The sequence below is a fragment of the Blennius ocellaris genome (assembly GCF_963422515.1).
Source record: "Blennius ocellaris genome assembly, chromosome: 3".
Classification (NCBI taxonomy): Eukaryota; Metazoa; Chordata; class Actinopteri; order Blenniiformes; family Blenniidae; genus Blennius; species Blennius ocellaris.
The window spans coordinates 12,661,857-12,676,814 of record NC_137652.1 but is presented as its reverse complement, the minus strand read 5'-3'; the positions used below and the strand labels follow the sequence as shown (position 1 = coordinate 12,676,814).

At 43.8% G+C, this 14,958-nt stretch overlaps 1 protein-coding gene across 4 annotated transcripts in view; it reads left to right on the top strand.

Annotated features, from left to right (window-relative positions):
- Positions 1–14,354, top strand: part of tbc1d1 (TBC1 (tre-2/USP6, BUB2, cdc16) domain family, member 1) — a 41,890-nt gene extending 27,536 nt beyond the window's left edge. For all 4 annotated transcript variants that reach the window (XM_080518063.1, XM_080518062.1, XM_080518064.1 and 1 more), the window contains 9 exons: positions 1,643–1,843; positions 5,322–5,483; positions 6,644–6,802; positions 8,198–8,298; positions 8,449–8,592; positions 9,153–9,312; positions 11,109–11,278; positions 12,608–12,784; positions 12,867–14,354. In XM_080518063.1, coding sequence (XP_080374189.1) covers positions 1,643–1,843; positions 5,322–5,483; positions 6,644–6,802; positions 8,198–8,298; positions 8,449–8,592; positions 9,153–9,312; positions 11,109–11,278; positions 12,608–12,784; positions 12,867–13,169 — 1,577 coding nt within the window. In that variant the 3' untranslated portion in view covers positions 13,170–14,354. The remainder of the gene's footprint in view (positions 1–1,642; positions 1,844–5,321; positions 5,484–6,643; positions 6,803–8,197; positions 8,299–8,448; positions 8,593–9,152; positions 9,313–11,108; positions 11,279–12,607; positions 12,785–12,866) is intronic.
- Positions 14,355–14,958: the final 604 nt, after the last annotated feature.

Genomic DNA, 14,958 nt, shown 5'->3' with positions numbered 1-14,958 from the left:
GAATATGTTGTTTATACAGATTAATAAAGTTTAGGCTGATGTCGGCATGTGAAGCTTCCTCCTCAGGTCAGCAGCAGGTTTGACATCTGTCCCCTGCATTATTGAGCTATTTGCTCAAAGTTTCTATTGCCGTCGAGTGGAGGAAGAAAAAAAAAAAAAAGAGCATTTAGCAGCTCAGGGTGATGGGCCTTGTAACGGCTGAATGAAGCACAGGGTTGAGTTGGGTGTGTGTTTGTGTGGCTGCGCTTAGACGCACGAGGTCACGGGTGTGTCGTGTGTGTGTGTGTGCGTGCGTTGCAAGGATTGGCAATGTGTCAAGGTCATGTTGACTGTCCACACAGTGACAGAGGAAAGCGGTGTGTGTGTGTGTGTGTGTGTGTGTGTGTGTGTGTGTGTGTGTGTGTGTGTGTGTGTGTGTGTGTGTGTGTGTGTGTGTGTGTGTGTGTGTGTGTGTGTGTGTGTGTGTGTGTGTGTGTAGGCTGTGACCTGATTCTCCCCAAGTTGTTTGCTTTTGGAATGAAATGTAGGTCTTTGTGGACGTGTGTGTGTGTGTGTGTGTGTTATACAGTATATATGTTGTTTGAATTTTTTCCACTTTGACTGCGAACTTGTTGCTCGAGTTGTGTTGAAACAGCAGTCTGTGTTTGTCGAACAAATAAATGCGTCTGTGGCACACTTTACGTCTGGTTTGTCTTTGCTCTTCTCAAAACTGAAGAGGCCAACGTTTGTATAGTCACCCTGCTGGTTGTAGCATGTCTTGGAAACCGTCTGACTCAGACACAAAAGGCAATACAGCACGTAAAGGTTAACCCCCGTCTCGCACAAAGCACACCATTGTCATTGTGTGTTGTGTGCATTTGTGTGCGATGAAGTACATCACATAGGTTTGTCTTCGCAGCATTGCATAGATGTTTTCTTTTTTTTCTTTGTTTTTTGGAAAAATAGACATCAAAATGTCATACCTGAACCAAGGTGTGTGTCACTTTCCGTGTGGGCCTGCACCTCAAATTGATCACAATCATGACGCTCTTAAAAACTAAAAGCAAAGCAAATTATATAAAGACAGTTGGTGTGTCTTTTCTCCAAACAACACAGAGTATTTTGAGGTTTGGGATCCACCCTGTACTTTTGGGTGGAGTTACACAAACACATTATTTTAACTTTATGTGTGTGTTTTGCACTCAACTTTGTCAAATACATCTATGTTTAGATTTATTCTATTTTGCACAAATGGGAAATTACCAGAGAAATGGCAGCTTGGTAAACTATAGGCGTTTTCTCCGCTGTTGTGTTCTTCTCACCTATATATACAAAGTAAACAAATTCAAATAATATAATGCTGACTCATTGTTTTTCATACCACCACTGTAAATGTCACCACTTACTTTTTTTTGTGTTAGTCATGAGAGCACACATGCCTCGTTAATGCAGAACAAATCCTCAAATTGCTGAGGGGAAATAGTTGATCTTTTATGTGACAGAAACGTAAAGAAAAGAAAAGAAAGTTGCATCGGTTATCTACAACTGTTATCGTTTCCACATTTCATGGGTTTGTACCAAATAAGAAAGAATTATATGCTCACCTCGAGCTTTCAATGTGGCATCATGTGTTTTCCCCCTGTGCTGATAATCTGTCTTTCAGAGCTGGGGGATGCTTGTCTCGAGGGGGGTCGAATGTGCGTCGGCCAGGTGGTGGGTGGAGGAGGCGGGGATTCATCAATGAGAGCTGTCCCTGAGGAGAGGAAGAAGAGGAGCAAAGAGGAGCTCAGAGAGCTGTGGAGGAAAGCAATCATACAGCAGATCCTTCTGCAACGAATGGAGAGGGAGAACCAAAAGCTACAAGGTGAGCTGCAACGCGCAGTGAATCCTGTTGAGTGAATAACATAGTTTTCATGCCTGGTTATTAAAGACAGAGAAGCTTCACCTATTTGTCTCCTTTGGGGCAAAAACCAAAAAAAATGATTTGAATAAAAAGCTGCATGTCGTTCGCTCATCGTCCCATTTTAGATTCACATGATATGATGTATAGTACCGTGCCTGAATTCACTTCATTTGTCATCTGTCAGCCTGATGGCATGCAGCCACCGTTGTTTCATTTCAAAGTGGTATCTATCGTTTGTCAGTGGGTGGGACTACATGACATTACAAGACATCTCTGGCAACTTGCCTTTTTCCAGATGTGAGTTCACACGGGATTCGTTGTGGAGTTCACAGCCACTCTTCTTCCTTTCAGGAAAAAATTGAGTGAACTCGTTACGAAACATTACTGTGTGTGTGCGCGCGTATCTCTGTTTACTGGTATGTGTATCACCCTGACCCAGTTGGCTTGTACCCACATACAACTAGCTGTGCATCACACCGTTGGCCGCCTCAACAATATTCAGATGGTTACTTAACACACAGTGCAGCGTACCACCCAATCACACAGATTGCAATTATTGCATATATAACAGGGTGTGGCTGGCAACAGATTGTAGGTCAAGTTTGTTTAAAAAAAAAAAAATCAAGTCCAGTCAGCAAGCCGACATGCACAATCTCGCCGTGATCATGGTAACCACGTCAACATGCACATCTCTTGCATGTCGAGGCCTTAACGTGTGGTTATGGTGTAATTGTGTTTTATTCCTCCCACAGGGTGCGCTCCACCTTGTCTGTCCGTTACTTGCCCGGGTGGAGCTAAACTCCCTGTCTCTCTTTCAATCTGTTTATCTCTCCCACCGCTGGCGACTTCATGGATCGTGTGTGTGTGTGTGTGCGCGTGCGTGTGTGTCCAGGGTGGGGTGTCCTATCCTGTTGTGTGTTATTAAGGGTGGAGCGCTCCGCCAGCAAAAGAATGGGAGAGAAACGGAGACTGGGACGTGAGGAGAAGTTTGAGAAACTCGGCGCGAGCTGGGTTGCCGCCAACGAGCAGGTCCTGATGGACGAGACTCTGCTCGCTCCAGACAGTTGATAAGGAGCGCAGCCACTGTCTCACCGACGGCATCTATTCTTACACTGGGTGTGTCGGCGATCTGCTTCGCCCGAGTTTTCTCCCCCCGTTACTCGGTTTCGCCTTCCAGGTTGCTCCTGCAACTTTCTTGAATGCGGTTGCCATTGTCTGCAGCATTTTATGAAAAGTAGTCGATACGGCCTCCATTCAATGTGTGGTTTTAAACTGTGAAGAATAAGCTTCCAAAAATATTAAGCATATTCCACATTTGTCTATTTGAAGGGGGTTCTAATCATCTGCTTTTAGCAAAAAAAAATTTTTTACTTCAGCAACAAGATTCAGAATGAATCTCTGGTTCTGTCCTACAAATGGTTTCCTGCTTCCTGAGGGCGGGGTGGGATTTGGTCCTGTCCTGTCCCGCAATAATGATATCACTCTCCCAAACGTGTCCACGTTGCAGCTGGTCACTGGGTGGACACCACACATGAGCGGAAAAGGGTGGGGTCGTCCACAAGGGGAAGCAGGGAGAGGTAGTGCGGTTCACATAGGAGACAAACGTGAAATTTACTGAGATGGAAGAGTTGAGGTTTGGGCGAAAAAAGGGAGACTGAAGAACAGTTGTGGGTTAATAGATATAGAGCAGGGAGAGAGGAAGGGTGTTGTCACACCAAGAGGAACAGTTGAGGGGTGCAGGGTGTGTTCTCACCTCCTTTGTTTTCTGGTATCAACTTGTTTGGCAGAATGTGTGTTTTTGCTTTTTCTTCGATTTGTGGCCCAATATAAGTAAAGGTTTCGTCAGTGCATCTGATTGTGCAATAAAAAAATATTTTACACAGTTTTGTGATTGGAAACTTGATGTTGTCAACATTGGTTTTGCTTCTCGAAAGTCAACAGGCCACAGATGTTTTTTTTTTTGTTTTTTTTTTCCATATTTGTTATGGGAATTTCTTCAAAACTCTTGTTTACTTCGACCAAAGTTCTGTGCAAATCGTATGTTTATTTGGTTACAAGCATATTTTGTCATCAATAGACAGTGTGTCAAATGTATGGGCTATTCATTTAATTCTATTTTATTTTATTTCTATTTCAGTTACCGTCATTTCTGGGCTATCACCGCTTTGAACCCTACGGCCTATGCAATGACGCGGCTAACTTTAGGATTTTTACGGGTTCACCGTCTTCACGCCGCCAGATTCTACTTTCACATTTAGATGCATTCTGTTTTGAGCCTCTGCTTCTCCAAAATTTGCCTAAAAGTGACATTTCTGCTCTTCGTGACCTCATCTTGTGCTGCTTTCCATTGTCCGGAAATCCAGCAGCTGATAGCGGTGAGTGATGCGTTTAGGTGCATCACGTAAAGCCGCCCTGCTGGACTCTGTGGCTGAGAAATCTCCCTCCTCAGAGTCACAATCAGCAAATAACTGATAAAATACTTTATCAACAGAGATAAAACCCTCGGTCTTTGTGTATTTCTCTCTCTCTCCCTCTCTCTGTCGGCTTCTCCGCAGCGGACGAACAACACACACACACACACACAGTGCTGTGTGCAGGAATTTCCGACACTATCAAAGACAGATTTGCGGGAATTAATGAAAATATGAGCAATCCCCATGTTCCCGCAGGGAAATTCCTGCCCTGTTACAACGAGGACACCCACGGCTCATTGTCAAGCGTGGCTTTTATTCGTACTTTCTATTTTCTTTATACATTTTGTGGGTGCAGCTCAGATTCAGGTGCGCTCAATCGTCCAGAAAATACGGTACATACTTGGACACCCTCAACGAGTTCCTCTCAGTGGAGAGTAATAGGAGATCTATATTTTTCCAAGATGCAGAGTATTGTATATGGTAAATAAAATTGTGTGATAGATAAATAAAATGTACTATGGACATTTTACTAAACGTTTTAGCAATGGTCAGTGGATAAGCACATTATTCAATTTTCTGATCTGGCTTTGGTCTATATCAGTTAAGCATTTAGGTGTTTGTTGTTTTTTTTTTTAAAGAGTCAAGCCAAATTAAAGAACCATTTTTGTGTTTCATCTCCTCCACTACCACTACCCTTTGTGTTTTGCGTAACTCCCTTCTCCAACACCTGTTTCAAATGAATGGGTGGCCATCAAGCTATGCAGAGGCCCGATAATGAGTCATCCATTTGAAGCATGGAGACGGTGGAGGTGGATGATTGAGACACACTAACAGAGCTCATAGGAGCACCACTGCCCCCACACGAACGACTGTGCTTTCAGACACAATGAAGGTTCACGATTGGACTTGACACTCATATTGTGAGTGCCCTGGAAACAGCTCCATCGACGTGTGAAGTAAAGAGGAACACAAAAGGCCACCGGAGTTGTCACAGTGCTTACGCTTGTTGTCTGTTTCCTTCGCAGACTCGGCAAGCAATCTGCAGAACAAGCGTCTTAAGTTGGACTATGAGGAAATCACTCCATGTCTGAAGGAGGTCACTCTGGTGTGGGAGAAAATGCTGGGAACTCACGGGAGAGCAAAGGTCAAGTTTGACTCCGAGACCATCCATGCTGCAGTTGCACAAGGTATTTATCATGTTCCACAAATGAGCATATCAAGTGCTTCACGGAAGTGTTTGAGCGTTTTTCTTTTAAATGAGCAGGTATCTGTAAACATTGGCCTCCAGCACAAGAACTGAAAAAGAAATCTTAAGTTTACTTTTTTTTAATTGTTAGTTAGCCTCTGTGACGTTTTTTGTTTTAACAATTTTTCCCCAAATTCTCCCTTCAACATTTTCCCCCTGGTCTGGTTCTCATTGTCAGCACTTTCTCTTGTGTCCATTTTCTAGTATCAGCATGTTCTGCACGGGGAACAGGAAGGTTATCTCCTGGGCTCTCTTCCCTCAAACAAAAATGGATCTAAAGTCCAACAACATGTATACGCACAGAAAATCCACAGTATAACCAATGCAATCCTTGGATCGCAGTGAAAGTAGGACAGGAACCAGCTCATCCAATAAATTCCACATCAATGGTCCTCACATTAAGACATCTATGTCCATAAAGGACAAGTTAAACATTATGCAGTACCAGTTTTTTTTTCTTCTGGTGAAGAGTTGAATAAGGACAAAACTGATGTCACTCAGTAATTAACTGAGAAGTTGCTAAACGTATCCCATGGAAATGGAGCTAAAGCCTTTTGAAGCTCATTACCATATGCTCCTTATTCCTAACCCATAAAGGAAGTTATCTTTTCAACATCCAGACAACCAGTGAATATGCTGCTTTCCTATGTAAAATCTGAGCTGTCTCATGTTTTTTTCTTTTTTTTTTAACAAACCACTACTCATGTGAAGCTGCTCAGATCGCATTTCAGCTACAGATGTGAATGCTAACACGCGACACTGAATATGGATTGTACTAACTGCAATGACGATATATTGTCAGCCCATCGAGATCAGGGGTGTCCAACTCCGGTCCTGGAGGGGCCCCTGTCCTGCATGTTTTAGCTCTCTCTCCCTCACCTGAACCTAATGATGATGTCATCACCAAGATTGTGAAAAAGCCAGCCTCTCATTGCAATCAGGTGTGTTGCAGCTGGGAGAGAGCTAAACCCTGCGGGACAGGGGCCCTCGAGGACCGGAGTTGGACACCCCTGATCGAGAATGATTGATATTCGCCTGTTTTGTGTACGTGTCGTGCCATGTTCACTCTAATTCACTTCGTCCTGCGGTCATTTCTGACAGGTGTCCCGAGGCAGCATCGGGGTGAGATCTGGAAGTTTCTCTCCGAGCAGTACTTGCTGCGACAGACCGTCCCCTCGCGTCCTCCCTCCAACCACGCACCTTACAAAGAACTACTGAAACAGCTCACCTCGCAGCAACACGCCATCCTCATTGATCTGGGTAATTCGCACACACTGATAGAACAGGTCGTCTTGTGATCACCACTTTACCGATTGGAGCCCCCGTCTCACCGTGTCTATACGTTGAAGCGTTCTTCGAACAAGTCACTTAACCTCAAATTGCTCCCAATTGAAGTTGAGCGCCTTCGCGAGGAGCCGTGTAAAAGTGTCTTAAAAACTCAAAGCGGCTTCAATTTCGTTCAACGTACATTCGATCATTTCTGTCAAAACTGTTTTCCGCCGCACGGCCTGAAATGTTCCCAACACCTCCCACCCAAAAACCCACACACACACACTCACTACCTCCACCACACCCATATAACACCCACGTGCATACAGACACACATCCACCCGCACATCTAACCCCATGAGCGCTTACCCGCCCGTGTTCTTGTGTTTGACCCCGCATCTTTCATCTGCCTATTATGTTATTCGCTGTACTTCAAATAGTGCAGAGTAACGGCTTGTATAGTGACAGTTTGCTTACATAATATGAAGGTTTTTTTTTTTTTCAACATACACAGTATTTACAATACTCAAGCTGCACGGGTTTGAATTAAAAGATCATTTGTACATCAAACAGTTGCTATATGCAAAAAGGTTCTTTTTCTAAAAGTTGAATAAATTGCGTGTACAAAGTGAAGGTGCACGTCTTAATTACACGTTGATAGTGCATACACATACAGAAGACGTGCACACAGACCTTTTCCTCCAGGCGAGGGAGGGATTTATTGATAAGCGTGAAGCCCCTGCAGCACATTCTTTGCATACACACTCGCACGGTTCTCATTGTATTTCCTAAAACCTCACTCTCTAAGTCAAGAAGCCCCCAGTCCCGGAACACACACACACACACACACACACGCACACACACACCTGCCACTTAGAAGACTCTCGGTAAGAACGATCTTTTACTGAGCCCAGTCCTCATTATCTTGTCATTTTTTTTGAACGGTGTGTGTCCCATCCCCCATTACATGTTAAGCTTCTGAAGCAGAGAATGCCGTTTTGACATGAAGCTGCATTCATGTGTGTGTGTGTTTTTGGATACACGCTCTGCGCTCCTCCCTGACTTGAGTGACATAGTGTGAAGTCTTGCATCCTGAGGCGAAGTCTGCCAGCGAGTCTGCTTCGTTGAAACATGTGAAGACTCCCAGAAGCCGTGATATGAGTTGATGAGTCTAAGGTCACACGAGTTGTTTTTTTTGTGGTTTTTTTTGAAGCAGCATGTCAGACCAAGTCACACGAGTCAATTTTGTTGAAACAATGTTTTCAATTCTGAGATATACATCATGGTGGTCTCGCACGTCAAAATAGAAGCCATGCTTGACTTAAAAAGAAAATGTAAATAGTGGAAATGTTTTTACTTTTTTTTTTTTTTCTTTTTCTGTTGCAGGTCGCACTTTTCCCACTCATCCTTATTTCCAAGCCCAGCTCGGAGCCGGGCAGCTCTCTCTCTATAATATCCTGAAAGCCTACTCCCTGCTCGACCCTGAGGTGATCGCTTTTTCGTCTGTACCTCTGGCTCTCATATCTGTCATCTTGTTTGCGTCTCTTCACCTCACGCACCATCTGTCCTTCAGGTTTAGTGCATCTTGTCTCGTGAACATCACAGTTTTCGGGTTTAGGTTATCGTTTCTGTTGTAGGTGGGGTACTGCCAGGGCCTGTCCTTCATTGCCGGAGTGCTGCTTTTACACATGGGGGAAGAAGACGCCTTCAACATGCTCAAGTTTCTAATGTATGATGTCGGGCTCCGGAAGCAATACAGGCCTGACATGATTATGCTGCAGGTAACGCACGCATGCGCAGCGATTTATTTACGTAGTACTTCAATGGTGATGGACTGAAACAAAGAATTTTGTTCTGCTGAATACGATCACAAAGTAATGAAGGTTTTTGGAGACGTCAGGAAAAGTGGGTGTAGAAACAGCAACTGTCCAAAACAAACATTCACACCAACCACCAATTAAAGAATCTGAACATTTACAAATAAAAGAGACAGAACCTTGTCGTTTACTGTTTTCATAGACGTTTGCTTACTGCTGTTTCCATTGAGCTGTTGTTTAGGTTCTCCGAGATGTGCTTAATGTTGTCCTCAACTCCTCCTTTCCACACCAACACTCGCTATTTCAAGGGTTTCTAAAATTGGCCACGCATGTGAACCTGTTTGTAACTGATTTTCCGTTTAGATGTGGGAGCCAAGTGATAAACGAGTAACCTGTTTTGCATAAACCTCGTCGTTTCTCCTGCGTTGGCCAAATGCGGCTCTTTGGCTGGTCGAGAACACGAGCGGATGCAAACTTGTTTCTCATTAAAACAAAATTCCCATTTCTTCTTGTTCACATGTCAGATTCAGATGTACCAGCTGTCGCGGCTGCTCCATGACTACCACAGAGATCTTTACAGCCACCTGGAGCGGCAGGAGATTGGGCCGAGCTTGTACGCCACCCCATGGTTCCTCACTGCCTTCGCCTCACACTTCCCCCTGGGCTTTGTGGCCAGAGTCTTCGGTAAGCTTCTGAGACGTCTCCAGTCCTACATCTCAGGTTTAATCACCTCGTCGGCTCACTTTTTCTTGCGACGTGCGGGTGTTTGGCCATTTACAGAGATTTTATTTTCATTATCTCCGCTCCTAACTTATAGTACCGTATTTTCCGCCCTATAAGGCGCACCTAAATACCTCAAATTTTCTCAAAAGCTGCCAGTGCGCCTTATAGCCCGGTGCGCCTTATATATGGACGATTGTTCTACTCAAGACTGCTATTTCACAGCTGAACAACCAGAAGCTTTTATTTTGACAACTCTAAATTTGCAACCGGATCTTCAGAGCGGACCACACTCCACACAACACCTTAATCACTCATGGTTGCACACCAACATTCTAACAAACCAAAATAAACTAGATGAAATAATTACTCCCTAAACTGGGGAACAAAAACACATAAACACAATCAACACCAAGCCCAACAACGACCCACAATAACCTCCAACAAATTCAACCTGAGCTCCTCAGTGCAGCCGATAGAAACTCCCATAATTCATTGCAGCTGTTTGTGGTGTTTTAAATGCAATTATTGGGGGTTATATTTGGTTTATGGTGTCGGTAATAATTGTGTTGTGTTGTGTTTTTGTTGCTTAGTTCATGTAGTTTAGTTTATTATTATTATTATTATTATTACCGGTAGTTGTAAGTTGTCAACCAGTAGTGAATAAGGTTTTGTGTGTAGTGTCCTCCTGGCATAGGCTGCAGGTAGGACTATCAAATTAAAGTGTGTGCACCTCTCTGGGTGTTAGAATCAGTGGAAAATGTAACCTAATAGCTTTGAGCTGTAAAGGTTGCTGACCACTGGTCTACTCCATGCGCCTTATATATGAATGAAGTTATGAATTATGTCAATTGATGTAGGTGCGCCTTATACACCGGTGCGCCTTATAGGGCGGAAAATACGGTATATGCAGTCAAATCTTACAGTGAGAGTTGAGGTGCAGGGAGGAGAGTGGTGGAGCAAGAGAAAAATCTGATATTGTAGCCAAAACATATATAAGTGAGAATGATGTACGGAGGAGATGGTGGTTATAATGACGATGAAACTCGAACCAGAGTTCTTTTGGAGTAAAACGCACTATTGTATGTCATGTACACACAGACACATTGAACATTTTATTCGTTACAATCTCTTGTTTTAGAATTTGCTCCAATACCATCATACCGACACTTTTTTTCTCCTTTTTTTTTTTTTAACGTCTTTGCTTACTGTCCCTCATTCCAGCCTTTGTGTTGTTTTCATGGTTTATTTCTCATACGGTGCTCAGTCGCTGAACCAGACTCACTGGCTCCTCGTGCTTACCTGAGCATAACTGTGCGTGCGTGCGTGCGTGCGTGCATGCGTGCGTGCAGTTAAGTCTTTGATATTGTACGTGGGCCTCCACACCTCAGCTCTTACTCCTTAATCTTCTGTGTGATCTCATGCTATCCAGCCAAACCCTCACCACACCCTCGTGTATTCAAAGTACACACACACACACACACACGCACACACCTTCCCCGCCTATTCCAGATTCACCACGACCTATATTTGTTTGTTTAACTTTTCTTTTTTGTTGACGTCAAGCCATGTTTCAAGCATTAAAGCATTTAAGTCTCAAAACGTTACACTTTCCTGTCAGCACCTGTCATCATGTCACAATACATCATTAAACAAAAGCTGTGACATCAGTCCTTAGTTATCCTCCTGTTCTTTTGTTACATAAATTTTTTTTCTCTCCCGTCTCCTCCTATAACCCTCATCTATTTGCCTTTTGACAGATATGTTGTTCCTGCAAGGGTCAGAGGTCATCTTCAAAGTTGCCTTGAGCCTGCTGGGGAGCCACAAGCCGCTGATCCTGCAGCACGAGAGCCTGGAGTCGATCGTGGACTTCATCAAGACCACGCTGCCCAACCTGGGCCTGGTGCAGATGGAAAAAACCATTAACCAGGTTAGAAAAATCAACCGCGCAACTAAGATATATTCACTGGACTGCTCAACTCTGAAGTAAAGGAGAAAATGAAGGTAATTGCGGTATTATTAATGGACTGTATCACAGTTGCTCCACCAGAATCCACACAGGAAAAATTAAACATTTAGGACACAATTTTAGTTGTTTATTGTCAATACCTTTCTGAAAGAAATTCGTCATTACACTCGTGCAAATACGTATTTCCAACATTAAAATTTTGCCACATTTCCCCAGGTTTGTTGACATCTTGCAGTTACGGAAATGTGTGGAAATGAGTGGTAATTGTGTTGTTTTTCTGTTTTAGTTTATTCTTTGTCATTAGACCAGTTTAGACCAGTTTCTACGCAGTCATTAGACCAGTTTCTACGCAGTCATTAGACCAAAGACTGCGTAGAAACATTGTCGTGACTTCATGGTGACAGCAGGACAATGAAGGAATAATAATATCTGTAGAACGGCAGAGACCATCGGCAACATCCACACCCTGTTTTTACAGCAGTGACAACAACAGCCGACGGGTGTGAAGGAAATGTTTTAACCTTTACTTTCATGAGTCAGTGTTTGAAGATCTACTGCGTGCCAATTACATCGGGGTCACCTGTCAAATCACTCCAATAACGAACATTTGCCAAAGTACGAGTTTCCTTGGATAAAATACACGCAATGACTGCGCTTCTTTTCAGTACCAGTAATGAAATGGAGGTTGTGTTGAGATTGACGGGTGTGTGACGAGTCGATCTTGTTCAGAGATGTCATGCAGGTGTGCTATTCTTAAGAAGGCATGCATTCTTCTTATAATTTGCATGAAACTGCAAATGGGCGGTTTGCCGGTACTTTCCCTCCAGGGCCACTTTTCCAGCTCAGGGTGTGTGTGTGTGTGTGTGTGTGTTTGTGTGTGCGCGTGTGCATGTGTGTCTGTGTGTGTGTGTGTGAGCTAAGGCGTGACTCACAGTTTCATCACTATAGAGAAAAATGAAATTGGGAGTGTACACACAGGATGTGTGGAGCCTCAAGTCCAACACAAGCCTCCGTTGTTTACTTTCTGCCAAGCAGAGCAGTGACATCAGAAAGAAGAGGACGGCGGTCAGCTGGATGCGTGTCACTTATGACATGATTCACATCCACTTCTGCACATTTCTATATTAAAGCAATAAAAGTATATACTCTCTTAACCTAAAATGGCCCATAAAACAAAATATCGATGAATTGAAAGCAGTTTTTCACACAGTGGATCACATCTTGTTCAATTTTTTAATTTTATTTTTTTTTGGTGCACATTTTCAGTATATTGTGTGCGTTCTCTTGTAGGTATGCGAGATGGACGTGTCCAAACAACTGCAGGCCTATGAGGTGGAGTACCACGTGCTGCAGGACGAGTTACTGGAAACGCCTCCGACCCTCAACCAGCATCAGCGAGCTGCACAGCTGGAAAGAAACAACCAGAGCCTCCGGCAGCAGAACCTGGATTTACTTGAGGAGTTGCAGGTGCACATAAGAACACAGACAAATACACGTTGCCTCCTCTTGCACTTGGCTCACGATCTATCCCTCCCCGCTCCCGTCCCAGGTGTCCCACGCTCGGGTGTGCAGCTTGGAGGGTCAAGTCGAGGCCTTAGTCCAGTCGGAGGGTCGGCTGAAAGAGCAGGTTTCTTCCCTGGAGGAGGAGAAGAAGCTGCTGTCGACCACAATTCTGCACCTTCAGGGCCTCCTGACCGGCTACGGCATTCACAGCGCCCCTGATGGAGACGCGCTCACTCCGCCCTCAGAGAGACGCGCAGCAGCAGCATCACAGCCGGAAGCCAAAGAGACGCTGGACAACCAGACTGTGGACTCTCTGCCGCAGCCGCTGCTCCTCCCAAAGAGTGTGTAACTGCGTCTTGTAATTTTCCAAATGGTCAGGTTGCACGCAGGAGGAGCGTGTTCTGAAAAGCACCGGAGGTGATGGTCGGTAAAATGGTCATTTCTCCTCCCGGATGGTTTAATGAGAAGAGGGAAGACAAATATGAGTGGATGTCAAGCAGATGAAAGAGAAGAGTATAACCAAAACTTGTAATGGGTGGCGAAAGGCAGAGAAATAAAAGCACTTTTTTTTTCTTTCTTTTTTTTTTATCCCCTTCAGTTTGATAGAATTTGGCTTCTGTCGCTTCAAAATTGAAAATCCCCGACAGTTTGGATATGGAGTGGAACAAGGCTAAATGGGTTGAGCTTTCTTCTCATGAGAGCGCAACAGGCTCCTGGAACAAACGCTCCACTTGACAGTATTGTGAATCATAGTATTGATCTCTGTTACATAGCACAAATAACAAACCTAGAAACATCCCGAAGAAGAGAGAGGTTAGTGACGTGTAACAAAGAAGCAAGATGAAGGGATGTTGTTGTTTTTTTTGTTGGTTTTTCCTCTCATGAGACTTAAGAGCTAAATGATCTTTGGTCTCGGATGACGGTGCTCATATTCAGAGGTCAGAGATGAACCATTTATTTTTGATTCTTCCTCCTCATTTCCACAGTCTTCCGTGGTTTAGTTTCCGGACCTCTTGCATTTTAAACTTCATTTAGTCAAGTTGGCTCACAGGAAGAGCAACACAATAAATCCAGTCCATTTCACATCCTGTTTGTCCGCCTTTGAACACGTCGCTGATTCATCTGTACATGTGTTGGAGTGTTGGAGGTGATAGCGGTCCCAATTTCTGACTCGTAGGGATCGACTTCTTTGAATGACTCCAAAACACACTTTGGTCTGAAGCTTCAAAGAGAAAACGTTTGCTCTTGAGACAATCCGTCAGCTATAAACCATTTACTGTACTGAACACACTGAATTCCTTCGAGCCGAGCTGCAGCTCGCTGTGTTTGTATGTGAACCTTTGAATGTTACTGCGTGTTTGTGTCCTTGTGCACTTTTGACTGCAACAAATCTGTTGATTCACACTGTAAAGATTTTTTTTTTTTTTTTTTTTTACTTTTACTCCCTATTCTCTTTGCACGTTTTCTGTGTTGTTGATTATTTACTTATTATGGTTATTCTGTTCTTCAAAATATATTTCATTTTCTTACAGCACATCTGGAGTTCCTTCTTTCTTTGTGTATGTGTGTGTGTTTGTGTATGTGTACAGTAAACTCCCTTGCGTCAGGTGTCGAACTGTTAACATTGTGCCACCTCCTGTCTAAACATGTCAGTCACTCTGAATGCTTGTGGGCCTGATATAAGGTTTCAAGCATATGGGAAAACACAGCATTTAACAGTCAGACATGTATTTGTCTGCAGAAACTCCTTCTGAGTTTGAAGAAAAGGCAGGTCTGGACACGTTGTGTCTCTCGCTGCATACATTTACTGTAAGTGTGTATACATAACAGGAGAAGCAAGCCTGACCACAAACTTGAGATAATGTTTGTCACAGTGAAGCTATGTATAGTTTGTCACATTAAGAATCATATGTGGTTTGCGTATTAGGCTAGTATTGGGCTCGGGATGTCTCCTCGGAGTTGTCGTGTGCACGCGTGTCCTTCTGTTGACTTCTCGTCTTTCACCTCCTTTGCTCTTTGAGTTTCTTCGAAATCCAGCTCAAGGTGACGGGTATAGAATTGCAGGGCGCTCCCAGCAAAATCCGTATTTCTTTGCATTCCTATAACTGTGTTAAGTTCTCTAAATGCACCTTTCAGAT